The 16,029-nt window shown below is 39.8% G+C and overlaps 1 protein-coding gene across 7 annotated transcripts in view; it reads left to right on the forward strand.

The window, feature by feature from the left end:
• The window catches only part of DOCK4 (dedicator of cytokinesis 4), a 312,022-nt gene that overhangs the window by 132,741 nt on the left and 163,252 nt on the right, over positions 1–16,029 (forward strand). For all 7 annotated transcript variants that reach the window (XM_020810435.3, XM_020810438.3, XM_020810440.3 and 4 more), the window contains exon 8: positions 949–1,100. In XM_020810435.3, coding sequence (XP_020666094.1) covers positions 949–1,100 — 152 coding nt within the window. The remainder of the gene's footprint in view (positions 1–948; positions 1,101–16,029) is intronic.

Raw genomic sequence — 16,029 nt, forward strand, 5'->3', positions numbered from 1 at the left:
GATTTCTTTTATAGACATGGGATACTCCAATATTCAAGGTCAACACCCGTGGGTTGGTGATGTTATTGCAAATACAAACACACACATACACCCCTTTGCTTTTCCCCTGCAAAAGCTCAGCAGGAGTACCAGTAAAAGGACTTTAGTTTTACATTGTGAATCAGCAAGATTAGAGTGCCAGATGAAAACTGGTTTCTCAGGTACAAATCTCTGCACAGCCTTTAAACTTACTGGCACAACTCAGCTCAAGTCATTCTCCTCTCCCCTCTCCCCTACCCAATAGGGCTATTGTTAAAGATAACATAGGCAGAGAATATTCTACGTCTCCCTGCAATCATTGGAAGAAGAGTAACATAAAATAATTAAATAATTAAATAAGCAGAATATAAGAAAATGGAGCAGCATTATATACTGAATCAGTGGGGATTTGTTGAGCCAACTGCTCTGTAAATCCCATTGATTCAATGGGCCTACTCTAGTTGTAAGTTACTTTTGTATTTTAGTCATTTTGGTTGACTATGATACCTACTGATATATTGTGGAGCCATGATTCCTGGGAGAGAGGCCAACCAAGAACACCTTGAGGTTATGTTGTATGAAGCCTTGAGCAAGCTTCATGACCGCAGAATGTCACTAAAAGGAAAGACTGGTAAACCATTTCTGAATAATATCTATGCAGAAAACCTGGTAGGGTAGCCATAAGTTGGAATCAACTTGACAGCACAAGTTTATTAATTATTTTTGTTGAACATAACAAAAATGTGTGAATTACTTACCACTATTTACCTCTGAAGAAGAAGAAAAAAGATGAACGTGATAGATGGGTTATGTTCAAAATAAGAACTGGAGAACAAAAAAAATTGTTTTAGGAATGAAAGTGTAGCTTTCTACATTTATGTATAGGATATGTTCATGTCATACAATTAAAAAATGTATGTCAATGCCTAGATGGAGCACCGGCATCGCAAGAAAGACACACCAGTCCCAGCCAGCAGCCACCATCTCTTTGTTCAGATGAAGAGTTTGATGTGTTCCAATCTAGGAGAAGAGCTGGAAGTAGTCTTCTCACTTTTTGATAGTAAAGAGAACCAGCCAATCAGGTAGTGCTCTTATTTTCATTGTAAAAAAATATTTGCTTCACCTGTTTTGCTTTCATTTGGACAACAAAGTAATTTTGTCATTCTGCTTTTCGCTTTTGGCTCTCAGGCTTTAGAAGGCTCATAAATGTAATCCTGAATGTATGTTTTTCAATTGTATATGTTATGGAATCTGGGTATAGGTTACTGAGCACAAAGATCTAGTTGATATGTGGATACAAGAAGGCTATCAATATCTCCAGACAAAAGTTAGTATCAAATGGTGTTGACCAGCAAAGCAGTTCTCACCTCTAGTTTTCAATGTAGTTCTTTCCTCTAGCCCCCCAAACACTAAACATAAAGTTAAATATAGGTTTAGATTTCTCTGTAGAGCTACAGTGTATAGAGTACATTAAAATGTTCAGTATTCTGTAGGAAATGGGGTGGGGAAGTTAAAAAAAGTTTGGCTGTAACTATTAAGACTACTTTTGTTGTCTGTATGACGATCGTGAATGGAAAATGGAGATTGCCATAAGTGTTGTTGGATTTCATTTCATTTTATATTATAAATCATATATGCTCTCCTAGCCTTGTTAACCCTGAACAAAACATTTTAATCCTTCAGGCTGTAGCACAATACAAACTTACCTGGGTGCAGAGTTAGTTGAAGTGAGTGGAGTTTCTGTCTGACTAGGTGTGTGAAGATTTGCACTGTCAAAGAAATAACTAATCCTTCAAATCCTGTAAGAATGAGCAGGGAAGGAAGTGAATCTTTTCTCTCTGTCTCTTTCTGTGAAACTAGAAGATGAAATATCTGTGTACTTGGAAGGAAAATGTTGTAAGAGGAAGAAATATTTAGTTGTGCAGCTGTCACAGGCACCTAGTTGGATAGTACTAGTGACATGACAGAGTATGACATCTTTGTTCACACAGCTTTGGCACTTTGCTTAGCGCTGTGCTTTTCGTTACTTTCTACAGAAAATGCAAGCATGTAATTCTTCCAAGGGGAAGGGGAGGAAGCTGCATAAAATGCACACATCGTATACACATTAGATGATTACATTACATTACAATAATAATGTCAGCAAGGAACACAAAAGAAAAGGAAAAATGTGTGGCTTTAGAGACTAATGGCTATATTTTAATGTAAGCTTTTGTGGTACATCATTCACTTCTTCAGACATATGAGTTAGAATACAGAGATTACAAAGTAAAACATGAAATAATAAATACATTTAGGATTTCAGGCATCTCTGTTTTGCTCTGTGAGCAGTCAAGTAATTATTTTAAGAAGTGTGACAGTCCTGATCAACATGATCATCCATATGTAATTCTTTCATTTCATCACCAAATTCATTTATCAAAGCAATTCAGCACACACCCTACATGGTATTTCACTAATAGCTAAATTGAAGTTGTAGTATTGAGAGCAAGACAACTGCCATCACTCAAACAAAACAAGATATAAGCAGCCCAATGCTGCAGTTCAAAGCATATTTGTCTGCTCCCCCAATAGATCCTTCTTTTTGCTTACTTTTGTGACATTTTGCCTGATGGAGAGACCAGTGATGATGACAGCTTGCATGTGTTCTTGTGCTGTTTTAGATGGCTGCATGAAATATCTCACCAGAATGAGTTTTGAACTTTGTTTTGTGGCCAAATAGCTACACATCCACTGAAAGATATTTAGTAAAATATTGCAACACACCATTTCAGTCAGTAAAAATACCTGCCCAAAATATTAAGTTGTAAAATGTTTTGTCCAGTGATAACAAGAAAACATATAGAATTCATAATATCAAATGACAAGAAAGCCTACAGCTGGTTTGCCCATTTGTTTTTTATACGAAACGACTGTAAACACAAATACTTGTTCTGCAGATATTATTGTTTTCCAAGTCCTGTTCAGAGACATTGATAGCTGCTGACTGTTGTTGATTTGGACGTTTGACAGCCCTGGTTTTGTTGCTCTTGCTGTTTTTTGGGTCCTTTTTTAAAAAAAAAATGGATGAATCACAGTGTAGGTCCCAGTTGACGTGGAAAAGCTATATTAAAAAGGATGGCTTTGATATTACAAGAATGTTAAAGCAAAGAAGATTCCATTGATATTATAGAGATGGTACAGTAAACAAGATACCTTTAGAATTGTGCAGCTAGGTTTGGTGTTATAAAGTCTCTGCGGGCAAATAATAGTATAACAGCAGTGGTGAAAGATGGGGCACCATGATGCATGCACCCCGTCAAAGCTGACAGGGAGTGGGAAGGCATCGTAATTTGACTACATAAAGTCACTGAGGCCAAGGTAAATCAATCTAGAGCTGCAGTCAAGACAGCTAGTGAAGAGAAGAGAATGAAATTTCCTGTGTCATGTTGAGCAACTGTTGCAAAAGAAAAGTGATTTTGAATATTGCAGCTTTTCATGAATAGATTTTAAAAATGCAACCCATGATTTAAATTTCACTAAATTGTGAGTTAAATCAATTTGATTTTTAAAATGATTGACTTTTATCCACCGTAGTTGTGCAAGTAGTTTCATCACTGACTTACATGGAAAGATTCCATTGAAATTAGTGGAATGTACTTCAAAAATTAATCATCTTACCAGACTTCTTACTCAGATCACATCATCATCATCATCAAAACCAAGAGGCTACTATATGACTGATATACAGTCTCTCAGTCTCTGACAGCTTCTTTAATTTGTGGAATGTAATATGCAACAACTTAAGAGTGGTGTTGTGAAGGGGTGGTATACAATGCAATATGCACTTGATTGTGCTGTCTACCATGGACTCCTAGATTTTAGCATAGAGTACTATTTAAAAAAACCCAAGCATTTGACATCTGCATTTATTGCATGGTGCTAAGAATTGCTTTGCTCTGGAGGATGGGGAAGAATTCATGTGAAAACTAAGAGATCATAAAACAAATGAAATCCAGACAGCTAGCATACTTGGACCATGTAATTAGAAACAAAAAGGTTAGTTTGTTACAGCTGATCATTGAAATTTAAAAGAGAAAAGAGTGCAGAAAGAAGAGCTTAATAGTTAAAAAAACTTGGAGAATGGCCCTCAGGCTGCTGAGTCCAGAAGTCAGAACCTTGGAGCTGCTGTGTTCAGAAGTCAGAAGATGATTAAGTCTTAGCCTCTGGTAGGAGAGTTGCAAGAAAAAGAAGCATCTGATTAAAGTTGTCTTTCTTGGTATGGCTAGTATGGAGATGGAGGCTTCTGTTTATGAGAGCTGAGCAGGGCAGTTGAGGACAGGACATTTTGGAGATTGCTCATTGATAGGGTTGCCATGTAATAACATTCATAGGGTTGATGGAAGTCAGAGGAATCTTTATGGCACATAATAATAACAATGGCTAGTATATGTCATTTTGTTGAATTTTCACTTGAAAACATAAACACATATGAGATCAGACTCTTTGCAAACTGCAGTTCTCAGCAACTTTTCTCGCAGCATTCATCAAGATAATGCCCTTCAGATGTGCTTATTCGACATTATGGGTGCTCTAGTACACACTTGGGGTTCTGCAAGGTTCAGATAACTGCCCTAGAGACACTCTGGAAACATGTGCCTTTAAAAAAAAAGCTATAACCCAATATGTTTTATGTACCATGAAAACTAAAGAGAAGAGACCAGATTGTCTGTAGCATGGAACAAACGTTATTTCCACAGTGGAGGAAAATCCATAACACTTCTCAGGCTTTGCTTCCTCTGCATTAAAAGCCATTAGTGGAATTTTAAGCTGCATTACAACCACTACCTGCTAGGAATCCCCCTCCCCGCCGTACCCCTGCCCGCAGCTTTGTTACAATGGAGATGCACTTGTGTGATGTTTGGGAAGGGAGGCAGATTCTTTGAGTAGTAAATAAATAATTCACCAGCTGTCTGATGATGGAATCCCCATTATTGCCATATTAAACTAAGCCTCATCTCTTATCCATTGTTGAGCTCAAAAACTACTCAGTGCGGAACCACATGGTCTATAAAATAGAACACAAAACCACAGGCTGACTGCTTTAATCCCTCCTTTGTCAAAGCAACAGCAAGCTTGTTTGGCTTTCTTGTTAACAGCAAACTTTGCCACTGTATCTTGTTCTCTGACTGTCACCCAACATGGTAAGAAAATATATTTTTCATTTGTGCACCGCCAGCTTCATTGTACCTCAATTCATTTAGATGGATTAGAAAACAGAGATCTTTTTTAAAAAGACTTTTGTTGCAGAATATTTGTATAAGTATTAGTAGAATCCCAAAAGCTGCAACTCTCGGGTTTTTGAACAGCAAGCTTCCATGCAAAACTATAATAATAATCTAATAATCTTAGATTATTTGCCATGTGCACCCTCATTCAGAGTGGATGTGCATGCACTATGGAAGATCCCATTTCAGAAATAAAATGTTTATCGGTTCTTAGACTTGTGGAAGTACTTTTGCTGTTGTTTTCATTTAGCACTCCCCTGCCCCCTGGTTTGGGCAGGGTGGATTCTAATTTCTTATGCAGTGCTCTACAAATTTGTACCCAAATTCGATTTCAACTTCTAGTTTGACACACACACACTTTTTAGAGTGGGTATACTGACTTACGGTGCAAGTGAGAATTTCTGAGGTCTGTCACTGGAAACTCCAGTTAAATATTTGTGAGTATTCCTCCTTCAAGGGGGAAAGCAGATGGGAGAGACTAATAATACTTTAGCCTAGCAAAGGTTTTTTTTTTAAAATGGGACATACAACTATGCTTTATAGTAAACTATTGTCAATGTCAGTTTTTTTCATGCTGCTTTTTAACCAACCAGAAGCAGAATGATGGACTCATCTTTTTTGTGCTTTGGAGCATTTGGTTTCCTGCCACTCTCTGCTTCTGTATTCTCATGGGTTTGTTTTGTTTCAGGCTGTGAGACAAACCTGTTGGGAAACTTCTTCTCAGCCAATGTCTCATTTGTACTTCTGGTTTGCATGGGTTTTGCCCACTCTGCCATTAGAGCCTTGCCTCCATCATATAGGAAATAATACCTGTCGTTTCTTGCTTCACCTGTGCACATGTGTACATCTCCAGTAGAAGTCTCTTTCTTCCTAGCATTGACTACATGTGCTATCATGATCACGTTTGGTTAAAAGGGCAAGAAAGCCATGTCCAACTCTGGGCACATGGCTTGGCACCCCGATGCCAGAGTCATGTTATTTATTTGGCATGTTTCGTGCATTTCTGTGCCCTACCTGACACTGTGATGCCATGACAACATCATCGAAAGGCAACAGAATATTATTGTGAATGATCACAACCTCTCCCTTCTTCCAGTCAAGTAGGCATACAAGGAAATGAGTGTGTTGGATGGCGAGCAAAACAGACTTGGGCTGGGAATCTTCATCTGCCTCCCTTAACATGACCAGATGGGAGTAACAAACATTGCAGAAACTTGCAGGAGGCCATAATACTAGGAATGGAGAGCATGGGATGAGTAAGAGTAACGTTGAAGGGCTGTGCAATCAGTTTTAGTAGGAACCTCAAGGGAAAGAAATTAGCTTTCAGCAGGAAGCAGTGTGGTAAAGATCAGTGTCTTTTCCCTCATTGCGTTAGAGGCTGGTTATTTGCTTGCAGTTACCATTTTTCATATATATTGGCAAGTGTGTTTCCCTGCCTTAGATATTTCAGGATAGTACTAGGCTTGCTTTGGTCGCGATTTGGAATATGAATAATATAGAAGCTACACTTTTGTTGTAGCTCATTGTGAGTCATTTTAGGTGGCAGAAACATTACTAGCTGGGCTTCCTGTTGGTATCTTTCTTCATTTTGATTAATCTCGTCTAAAGGGAAATATCCTAGGCAGCCGTATATCATTTATGGTTTTGAAAATTTGGGGTGGTAGCCTTCAACAATAAAGTAAACAGAAGATTGCAGTGGAATAATATTGCAAAAATATGGTGTTTTAGGAAATTATTTCCAAGAGGCAAGTAGCCTTAGGGTGTACTGAAAAACTTGTAATTGCATCAGACCATATTGCAGTATATATGGAAACAGTTTGCAGCTTAGTCCCAGCGAAGGGAGTGGAAGAAAGCAGAGATACAGAGTGAGATGGATCGTGATTCATATGGGAACAAATAGGTTGTTGCATCTCCCTGTGAAAGATGCAGGCATCTATCACACTGACGTGGTTGATGGTTTAATCTTCCACCCATGAAAGAGGGAATGAAATGCTTTCTTCTACCCTTGGTGCAAGAGTAATAGAGCAAATGAAAGCAGGCCAGTGGCATTCAAGAAGGCTGACAGGAAGTGAAGTATACATGCATGGAACTAGTGACCATGGTTTGCCCTGTGAAGCGCTTATTGCTGAAGTCACACTGCATGAATACAATATTCATAAGAAAAAATTAGATTACTGAAAGGTAATTGAAACTACCAAGAGGTAGTTGAAACATCTCCAATCCTTAGCCATGACTATTTTAAGAAGAGTGAGTACATCTCATAGCATCTGTTAGTTTCAATCAGTGGTTCCCAACCTTGAGTAACCCAGGTATTCTTAGACTGCAACTTCCAGAAACCCTAGACAGCACAGTTGGTGGCGAAGGCTTCTGGGAAGTGAGTCCCAGAACATCTGGGTTACCCCAGGTTGGAAACCACAGGTTTAAATTATCAAACCAAAATCCCACATTTGGAGAACACTATTATACATTTCAGAATTGGACAAAGCATTAAAAGGCAACATTCCAAAGCAACATATTATCTATAACAGTCATGAATATATGTAGCCCTCAAGGTCTTTCTGGACTGCAGCTCCCACTGGCTCTAGCAAACGTAGCCAGAAGTGAAGGAACGTGGGAGTTGGAAGTCTAACAACATCTGGATGTCCACAGAAGCCCACCTCTGCTCAAAAGCAATGTCACTGAGAGACTAGGATTATATAGCAAAAGCCTAGAAGTTAAAATGGGTTACTTACAAAAGTAATATGGCCAGTAGGCCTACATGTTTAAGCTCAGACAATTCCTTCACAATACAGGAAGCTATACCCAGGTGCAACTTGTATTGTACTTATGAATATCTGATGACTTATAGAATTTCAGTACAGTGGTGCCTCGCATTACAACGTTAATTCGTTCCAGTGAAATCGCTGTAGAACAAAAACATCGTAATGCGAAAATAAAAAACCCACTGAAACGTATTAAAACCTATTTAATGCATTCCAATAGGCTAAAAACTCACCGTCCAGCGAAGATCCTCCATAGGGCGGCCATTTTCGGTGGCTGTCTTATGATGAATCCGTCCCAGAAAACAGCGGGGAGCCATTTTATTTACCCAGTGGCCATTTTGAAACTGCCGATCAGCTGTAGGAAAATAGTCGTTTTGCGAAGAATTGGTTCCCAAAGCAGGGAACTGATCATCACAAAGCGAAAAAAGCCTATTCAGACCATCTTTTGCGATTGCAAAAGTGATTGCAAAAACGTCATCGTAATGCAGTTTCATCATAATGCGGGGCAATCTTAAAGCGGGGCACAACTGTACACTCACAGGCTGTTCATATAATTTTATGCTCGCTCTTCTATTGCTTGTTGTCTCTGCAGTTCATTATCTCAGACAAGAGTGAGGAAGCTCAGGTTTTGATGAGGAATCTGGCTCTCCTTTGGCCCCAAACTGGCTACCTTGGTCTCCTCGGTTGGCCTCACAGTCTTTGCCATGACATAATTGTCTCCCTAGTTTTGTGTAGGGTTTTACCATTCTAAAAGTGTATAATGCCTTTCTTAATTACTAGCAGGAAGAACTTTAAGCAAAAATATGCTGGTATTTTTAGATCGACATTTTTGCCTTTGGTCTGGCCCATCACTAGAATGGGACCACTACATGCAACTCTGAAATGGAGTTTGGCCTTTGGGCTGAAATAGGTTCTCCACTCTCAGTCTAAGGCATGCTATAGCTGGTTTAACACATGTGTGGTTTATAAACAGTATTCTAAATATGTTGAGACTCACTGCGTGACTGTCAAGAAAATATTATGCAACAGCTGTTGAGCATAGTGGTCTGTAGATGACAGCAGGAAGTGTGGGAAGTGTCCTTAGAAATGCCAGACATCATCTCCTTAAAACATTCCCACATTGAGAAGGGAAAGATACACAATATATGACCTCCATTCCCACCCTACATGAAGATAGGCAAAAGCAGTGCTTGGGCTGATGCTCTCAGAATGTTGATTATGAATGAGCACAGACTTCATAGCAGTATGCACCAGTACAGTTCAGTTCTGCTAGGAATACTACTCCTCACACCATCTCCTGCCTTCTGACTCTTAAAATAAGTGCCTCCCTTATTTGGTGTTAACAGCCCTCATTACTAAACTCATTGATTGTGGATGTGGTGGTAATCATTATATAGGTTTATGTGGATTACTAGTTACAAAGTCTAATTAATGAAGCTTTTTACAAGAAAGAAATACTATTCTAATCTAATTATTACCCCAAAATCTTTATTCCCTTCTTTGACATTTGTGATATGCAGAAGATGAACATGAGTCCATGTGATTGAAATAAATGGCAGTGTCTGAAAATGTGAGTGCTGCCAGCTGTTTTAAAGATCCCACTGATCACGATGATGGAATCCATGTTTCATATTCCAGTTGAAGTGAATGAGACCTGCCTTATCTGAACATTGGCTGGATAATGCTGTTTATATACTGATCATATATGGAATATAGGCCAACATCCTGTTGCTTAGCATAGTAAATCATACTAGAGTCACCCTTTTGAATCTCTGGGGATTTGGTGAGTCATTTTGCCTCAAGGTCCGTTGATTAAAATGGATTTACTCTAACTATGACTTTAGCATAGTAAGTTGCAGTTAGAAGTAGCCCACTGTGGAGAGGACCTTTTGCAAGACTGCCTTTCAATGCACAGTTTTTCTCTTGGCCCAGAGATTCCAGAGACTATTCATCAGATTTAGTCCTGTGAAGGCTGAAGGATGGTTTCCTATACAGAGATGGATGGTTTTATTGAATGGTGCATAATCATAAAGATATTTAGGGGATCGGCCTTGTGAAGTACAGTATATATAACTCTCCTCTCTCTCTCTCTCTCTCTCTCTCTCTGTGTGTGTGTGTGTGTGTGTGTGTGTGTGTAACTTCAATACCTTTGATTGTAGTAATTTGACATCTACAGAGATGTAGGCAGAATTATGGATTCCAGTGCGATTTGACTCTTCCTGCCACACTGAAACAAGCATCTGCTATAAAATATTAAAGTTGTGAGAGAAAATTACTTTGGTTGTTATAAAGAGATTGCCTTTATTAACTTATGCACATGCTGAAACACACACACCTGACATTTGAACTGAAAGACATTTGCTCCTTTCATTTTGCCATCTAGAATAGTATGTTGAGGCAGGTTGACCTCAGCCTTGCTGGAGGGCCCAATTACAGATAAGACTGATTCTTTAATCAAACCTACATTGATTTTTTTTATCAGATCTGAGCAAATTCTGATTATCTCTGGGCATTTTCAGAATTCCCACAAGAGAGGAAGTCAGAATGACATAAAGATGGGAAACAAGAAAGAATAATTCAGTGTTCCTTGACTTGTTTCTAAAATTATGGTTTACCATCTGCAAAGCACTGATTAAATTTATTGCTTTACGTTACTTGGATTCACAACAGCTTAGTGAAATATTCCTGTTTCCATTGTGTATGGAAGGGAACTGTGACACTGAAGCAGTCATGGAATCATAGGACTGGGAGGAACCTTAAGGTTCGCTGATGCCAACCTTTTGACAAAGCAATCAATCCACAACTAAAGGATCCCTGGCAGATTGCCATCCAACCTCTGTTTTAAAGCTTAAAAACTAACACTTTCTGACATAGTCCATTCCAGTGCTGAACAGGTCTTACTATCAGGAGGTTCTTCCCAATACTTACTGTATTTTTCCTGTATAAATGACACTTTTTACTTAAATACTTAGACAAAAAATTGAGGGTCATTTTATAAATGGAAAGCAGCCTCTTTCCCTGCCTTTTGTAAAGCAGCTGTGAAAGGGACCAAAGGGGTTCGAGCGTGCAAATTTTTAAATCTGGGGTTAGAAAAGAAAGGTGTTGTCTTATACAGTGGTGCCTCACATTACGACGTTAATTCGTTCCAGTGAAATCGCTGTAGAATGAAAACGTTGTAAAGCAAAATTAAAAAGCCCATAGAAACGCATTAAAACCCATTTAATGCATTCCGATGGGCTGGAAACTCACTGTCCAGCGAAGATGCTCCATAGGGCGGCCATTTTCGCTGCCTGTGCAGCAAGGAATCCGTCCCAGAAAACAGCGGGGGCCATTTTGTTTATCCGGCGGCCATTTTGAAACCGCCGATCAGCTGTCTGAAAATCATCGTTTTGCGAAGAATCGGTTCCCGAAGCAGGGAACCGATGATCGCAAAGTGAAATTCCCCCATAGGAAACATTGCAAGCGATCGCAACAAGTAATGCTGTACATTGGGTTGGCAAGGAGCTGGGACAAAGCGACGGGAGCTCACTCCATCGCGTGGATTTGATCTTATGACTGCTGGTCTTCTGACCCTGCAGCACACAAAGGCTTCTGCGGTTTAGCCCACAGTGCCATATTCATGGTATATTCCATGTAAAAATTTAGTTATATTTAAATCACTCTAGAATTTCACCCCAAGTAAGACAGATACAAGCTTGGAGATTCTGAACCATTATTTTTTGAAGAGTACAGCTATGATAAGAGATTCTGCTCATATGTGTGTATTGTGTGTATTGTAGGTCTGTGTCAATATGATATGAGATTTGTATTACTGCTGACTGACGGTTCTTGGCTCCCTCAGTGTCAGTTTAATCTGCTGCTCTCTGTCAACTTCAACACTGCTTCTTTCATATATCATACTACCCTCAAAGACACATAGATATATCATCCATGTAGACAGGAGAGTAAGAACAAGATTTATTATGGTTGCAGGAAGCTGGTTTCTTTCTTCCATCTCAAAGAGCCAGCACTTTGTTCGTTTAATAAATTTCACTCAATAAACGATTTCCCCAGACTTCTCCTATATGTAATTAAAGCATCTTTCTTTTTGCCTCTGCAAGGAAGCAGTTTGTCAGAAAAAAATCAGCAACATAAGGAGGACAAAACCATGTTTCTGGCCTAGTGCCACGATCATATCTTCCATTGAGGCATATCTATTTTTCAGGGTTTGGAAAGTTATTTTTTAATTGCTGTCACCCATGTTTGTAACTCATTATATTACTTGCTGTTCCTCTTGTTTTCTGTTACTTTGAGGGCCAAATACTTTAAGATGTTCCTAAACAGTAACATTGGAAAGTAATTAGAAAATGTTACTTGTTATTCCAGTGGAGTAACTTTATTCCTATTTCTTACATTACCTCCCTGCACCAGGTTGCTTCCTTCCTCTCCTCTGCATTGTTGGGTTTTTAAATATAAGAGTTACTAAGATTTATTGCCTCCCTTGTTCAATAAAATAAATGAAAGGCATTGCTCAGCCATTGTCCCTCACCTGATAACACTTATATGAAGGAGGGAGAGTGAGCCTGCACTTAAGTAGCTCTGCCTCCTGTGTCACCAATCCTATACTTTTGATAGTTGGAGTCTTGCCACAAGATTTAGAACTCTTTCTACATGAGGTAGGAAACCGTGTAAAGAGCCTAGAAAGCTCAAACAGCTTCTGTTTCAATGGGATGTGTCAGGCAGCAAGCATCTTGAGCCAGTCCATATTCAACACTCAGGAAGCCAGTCCTATCAATGGTCAGAGCCATTTGTTCAAGCTCATTAGATCAGCAACCTTCAGAACAGGGACCTGGTAGAGGCTGGATCATTGGCAGTCGTGTTTCTCAGATGTATGGGGAATCTAGATAAGCAGCACGGAAGAGTTGGCAAAACTTCCAAGTGTGGCAAGTTTTCTGTTCAAACTTCCAGCCAGTTTTGCTTTCCTTCAGGATACCGGCTACTTCTCTCCTCCCTCAGCAACATTTCCAGCTTCCTAACCCACCAACATTTAGCCAGCATTCTGTGACCAAAGGACGCACTCCTTTTTTGTTGTGCTGTTTTTTAGCTTTTGATGAATGTTATTTTTTCTTCTCCAAACTGCGGGACTTCCCGGAGCTTTAGTGCTGATGTTTACAGCACAGGCAGCCACAATTAGCATTTAACTGTGTTGATTTCATCTTTGTGGGAGAGCAGCAGTGCTAACATTCTGTGGGTGCTAATAATAGGCAGGTGTTCAACTCACAAAAGCAAAGGACTTTTCCTGACTCCTTGGCCAAGCCAACAAGATCTGGTTACAGAGATGCCTGCTGAGAGATTCAGATAATGTCATCAGTGATACTTCTTGGGGGGTGGGGAAGGGAGGAAATGCTTCCTCCTGGTTGTCTGTGCCACTCATTTAAAAATACGTTCTCCTTGCAAATAAGTAGGACAAGAGAAGGCTGTTTTTATGGAAGAACACAGACCTCAATCTGAGACCCGGTGTATCACCACCATCGCTGTGTTTTTGAGGAAATAGCTCATAGGCTACAGAATGGGGTCATTTCTGAGGGACATAAAGGAAGCAGAACAATTTCTGACAGAAAAGTGGAGTTCAGAAGACTCTACCATGTCCCCTTCTCTATTTTCAGCCCCAGTCCTTGAAGCTGCTGTTCACTGAACATGAAGGCAAACTGCTTGGCCGAAGAATTATCCGTCTGCACATTCCGTGCCCTTTGGTTCTGTAACTACTGCACAGAGCAGGGGGAAACCAATAGCAGCAATGATTTCTAGGCTTCCCAGGAAATTTGGTGCACTGAAGCCTGAGACAATGGGGTGCGAGAAGCTGTTTCTGAACCAGCTGGGGCTCAGTCACACTGTAAAAATACCATACCTACTATCATAGTTAATACTTAAGTATTTTCTGTTGACCACATGACATGGGGGAAAGCATGGGGAAGCCTGGTCTTTTCCCATGAGAATTTGATGTATTTGATCAGCTGATAGGGGTCTTGCTCTTTTGTGACCATTCCCTCTGTGTTGCTCTGCCTTGGTTTCTGCCCTGTGTGATTGCCAAAGAGATTGCCAATCTCACAGCCAGTTGGAGTAAGATTCAACAGCTTATCTAGTCAGCATCTGTAGATGGAAGGAAGGAAGACCATCTTGTCTTTCTGCACAGCCGGTTAAAATGCCATGTGTCAAGAACAATGTTATTTTTATTCTCGAAGACTTTCACGGCCGGAAAAACCAGCAGTAGCTGAACATGCCCTAAAACAAGCTGGACATGAAATTCTATTTCAAAATACTGATTTACTGGACAACACCAGCAATCTGTATGTTAGACTGCACAGCGAAGCCATTGAAATCCATAAACATAAACAGAACTTCAACAAAAAGGAAGGCGGCCTAAAACTAAACACAGCCTGGCTCCCAATTCTGAAAAATACAGCCTGCAAAAGGTCAACAAACTCTACCCAGCCACAAGGGCCAGGGATCATTGCACAAAAAAGACCAGCTAATGACACCCATCAATCACAGTGACAGATAATCTCTCCCCCCTTATCACGACAAAAACATACTGATTACCCCATATCCTGAAAAAAGACAAAAGCTGTTCCCACAGCTATAAATACTCAACTATCCAACAAACAGCAACAGAGCATCGACAGAGTTCCTACTCCAGTCTTCTGAAGATGCCGGCCACAGAGACTGGCAAAACGTCAGGAAGAACAACCTTCAGAACATGGCCAAAGAACCTGCAAAACCCACAACAACCATCAATGTTATTTTTAGTGTGACAGAAATAAACAATTGTTAGGAAAAGAAAAGAAAAGAAAAGAAAGAGCAGCTTCACACTTGGTGTAGGAAATACTTGCAGATACTTTTCTGTTTCACATAGCAAATGTGTAAGGTGTGTTCATGCTTGTTCGGGGTTCACATATATTTAACTGTGCTCTGGCTGTGCTTGGTCAGTTTCGGCTCTAAGGTATGAGTACATGTTTTTTTTAAAAATGAGGATATATTCATGTAAGGGAAAACTTTTCCCTTCCAGATATTTTGGAAATCAGTCCCCCGAAGGCCTAGGCCATTGGTAATTTCATCTATTTCAATTGTAACATTTGCACCCACCTACCTTTTTCCTTCTTAGCACTCAGGGTGACATACATAGTTCTCCTCCACATTTTATCATGACAGAGAAATCTGTGAGAGAACGTGATGATTAGACTGAACCTCAAATGGAGATTTAATCTCCTGAGACCTGGGCCAGCACTCAAACCACATTGATAAGAAATTATGGAAGTTTTCATTTGGAACAGGTCCAGAGGATAAAGAGCTCTCTATGCTGTATGTTATACACACTTCACACCTTAACTGTGCAAGACTGATACAGGGGTTGCATACATGTTTGCCCCAGAAAGTGTGAAGCTGCTGTCCACCAAATCCTTGCCTGAATGATAGAGCTGTATGTCAGTGTTCAGTTTAATTAAACTGGCTGGGGAAACTTGTTTGAAGCTTCTGTTTTCTGCCTTAACTTGCAGGTAAGCTATTTCTGGCAGCTGCTCTCAGTTGTCAGCATTCCTAATGCAAGCAGAAATGATTTATAGAGCGCGAAAAAAGAGATAGGTGGATGCGCAAGAACCTTTTGTCTCTGCTGCTTGGCCAGGAAGCTGCTGTTGCTACCATAAAAACAAAGCAAAACAATAAAATGGCATTCTATAAGAGATACTCTTGTTGGAGAAAAGGGCTCATTGGTTTGACCTGCAGGTATCAGGCTTTTTTTATGTATAATGAATGTCTGCTGCCAATGTATTTGGCACAATTTAAAATACTTTGTTGCACAGATACTGTGGCTCTCATGAAAAGCTATGAAATACATGTGCCTTAATTGCAATCGGAGATGCGTATTCTTCTGCTCAAAGCAGTAAGTCTTGTTTTTCATGCTTCATTTACATTCAAGCAAACTGCAAAGTAGTCTACATCTGCTGTCC

This window comes from Pogona vitticeps, chromosome 5 (genome assembly GCF_051106095.1).
Source record: "Pogona vitticeps strain Pit_001003342236 chromosome 5, PviZW2.1, whole genome shotgun sequence".
Taxonomy (NCBI): domain Eukaryota; kingdom Metazoa; phylum Chordata; class Lepidosauria; order Squamata; family Agamidae; genus Pogona; species Pogona vitticeps.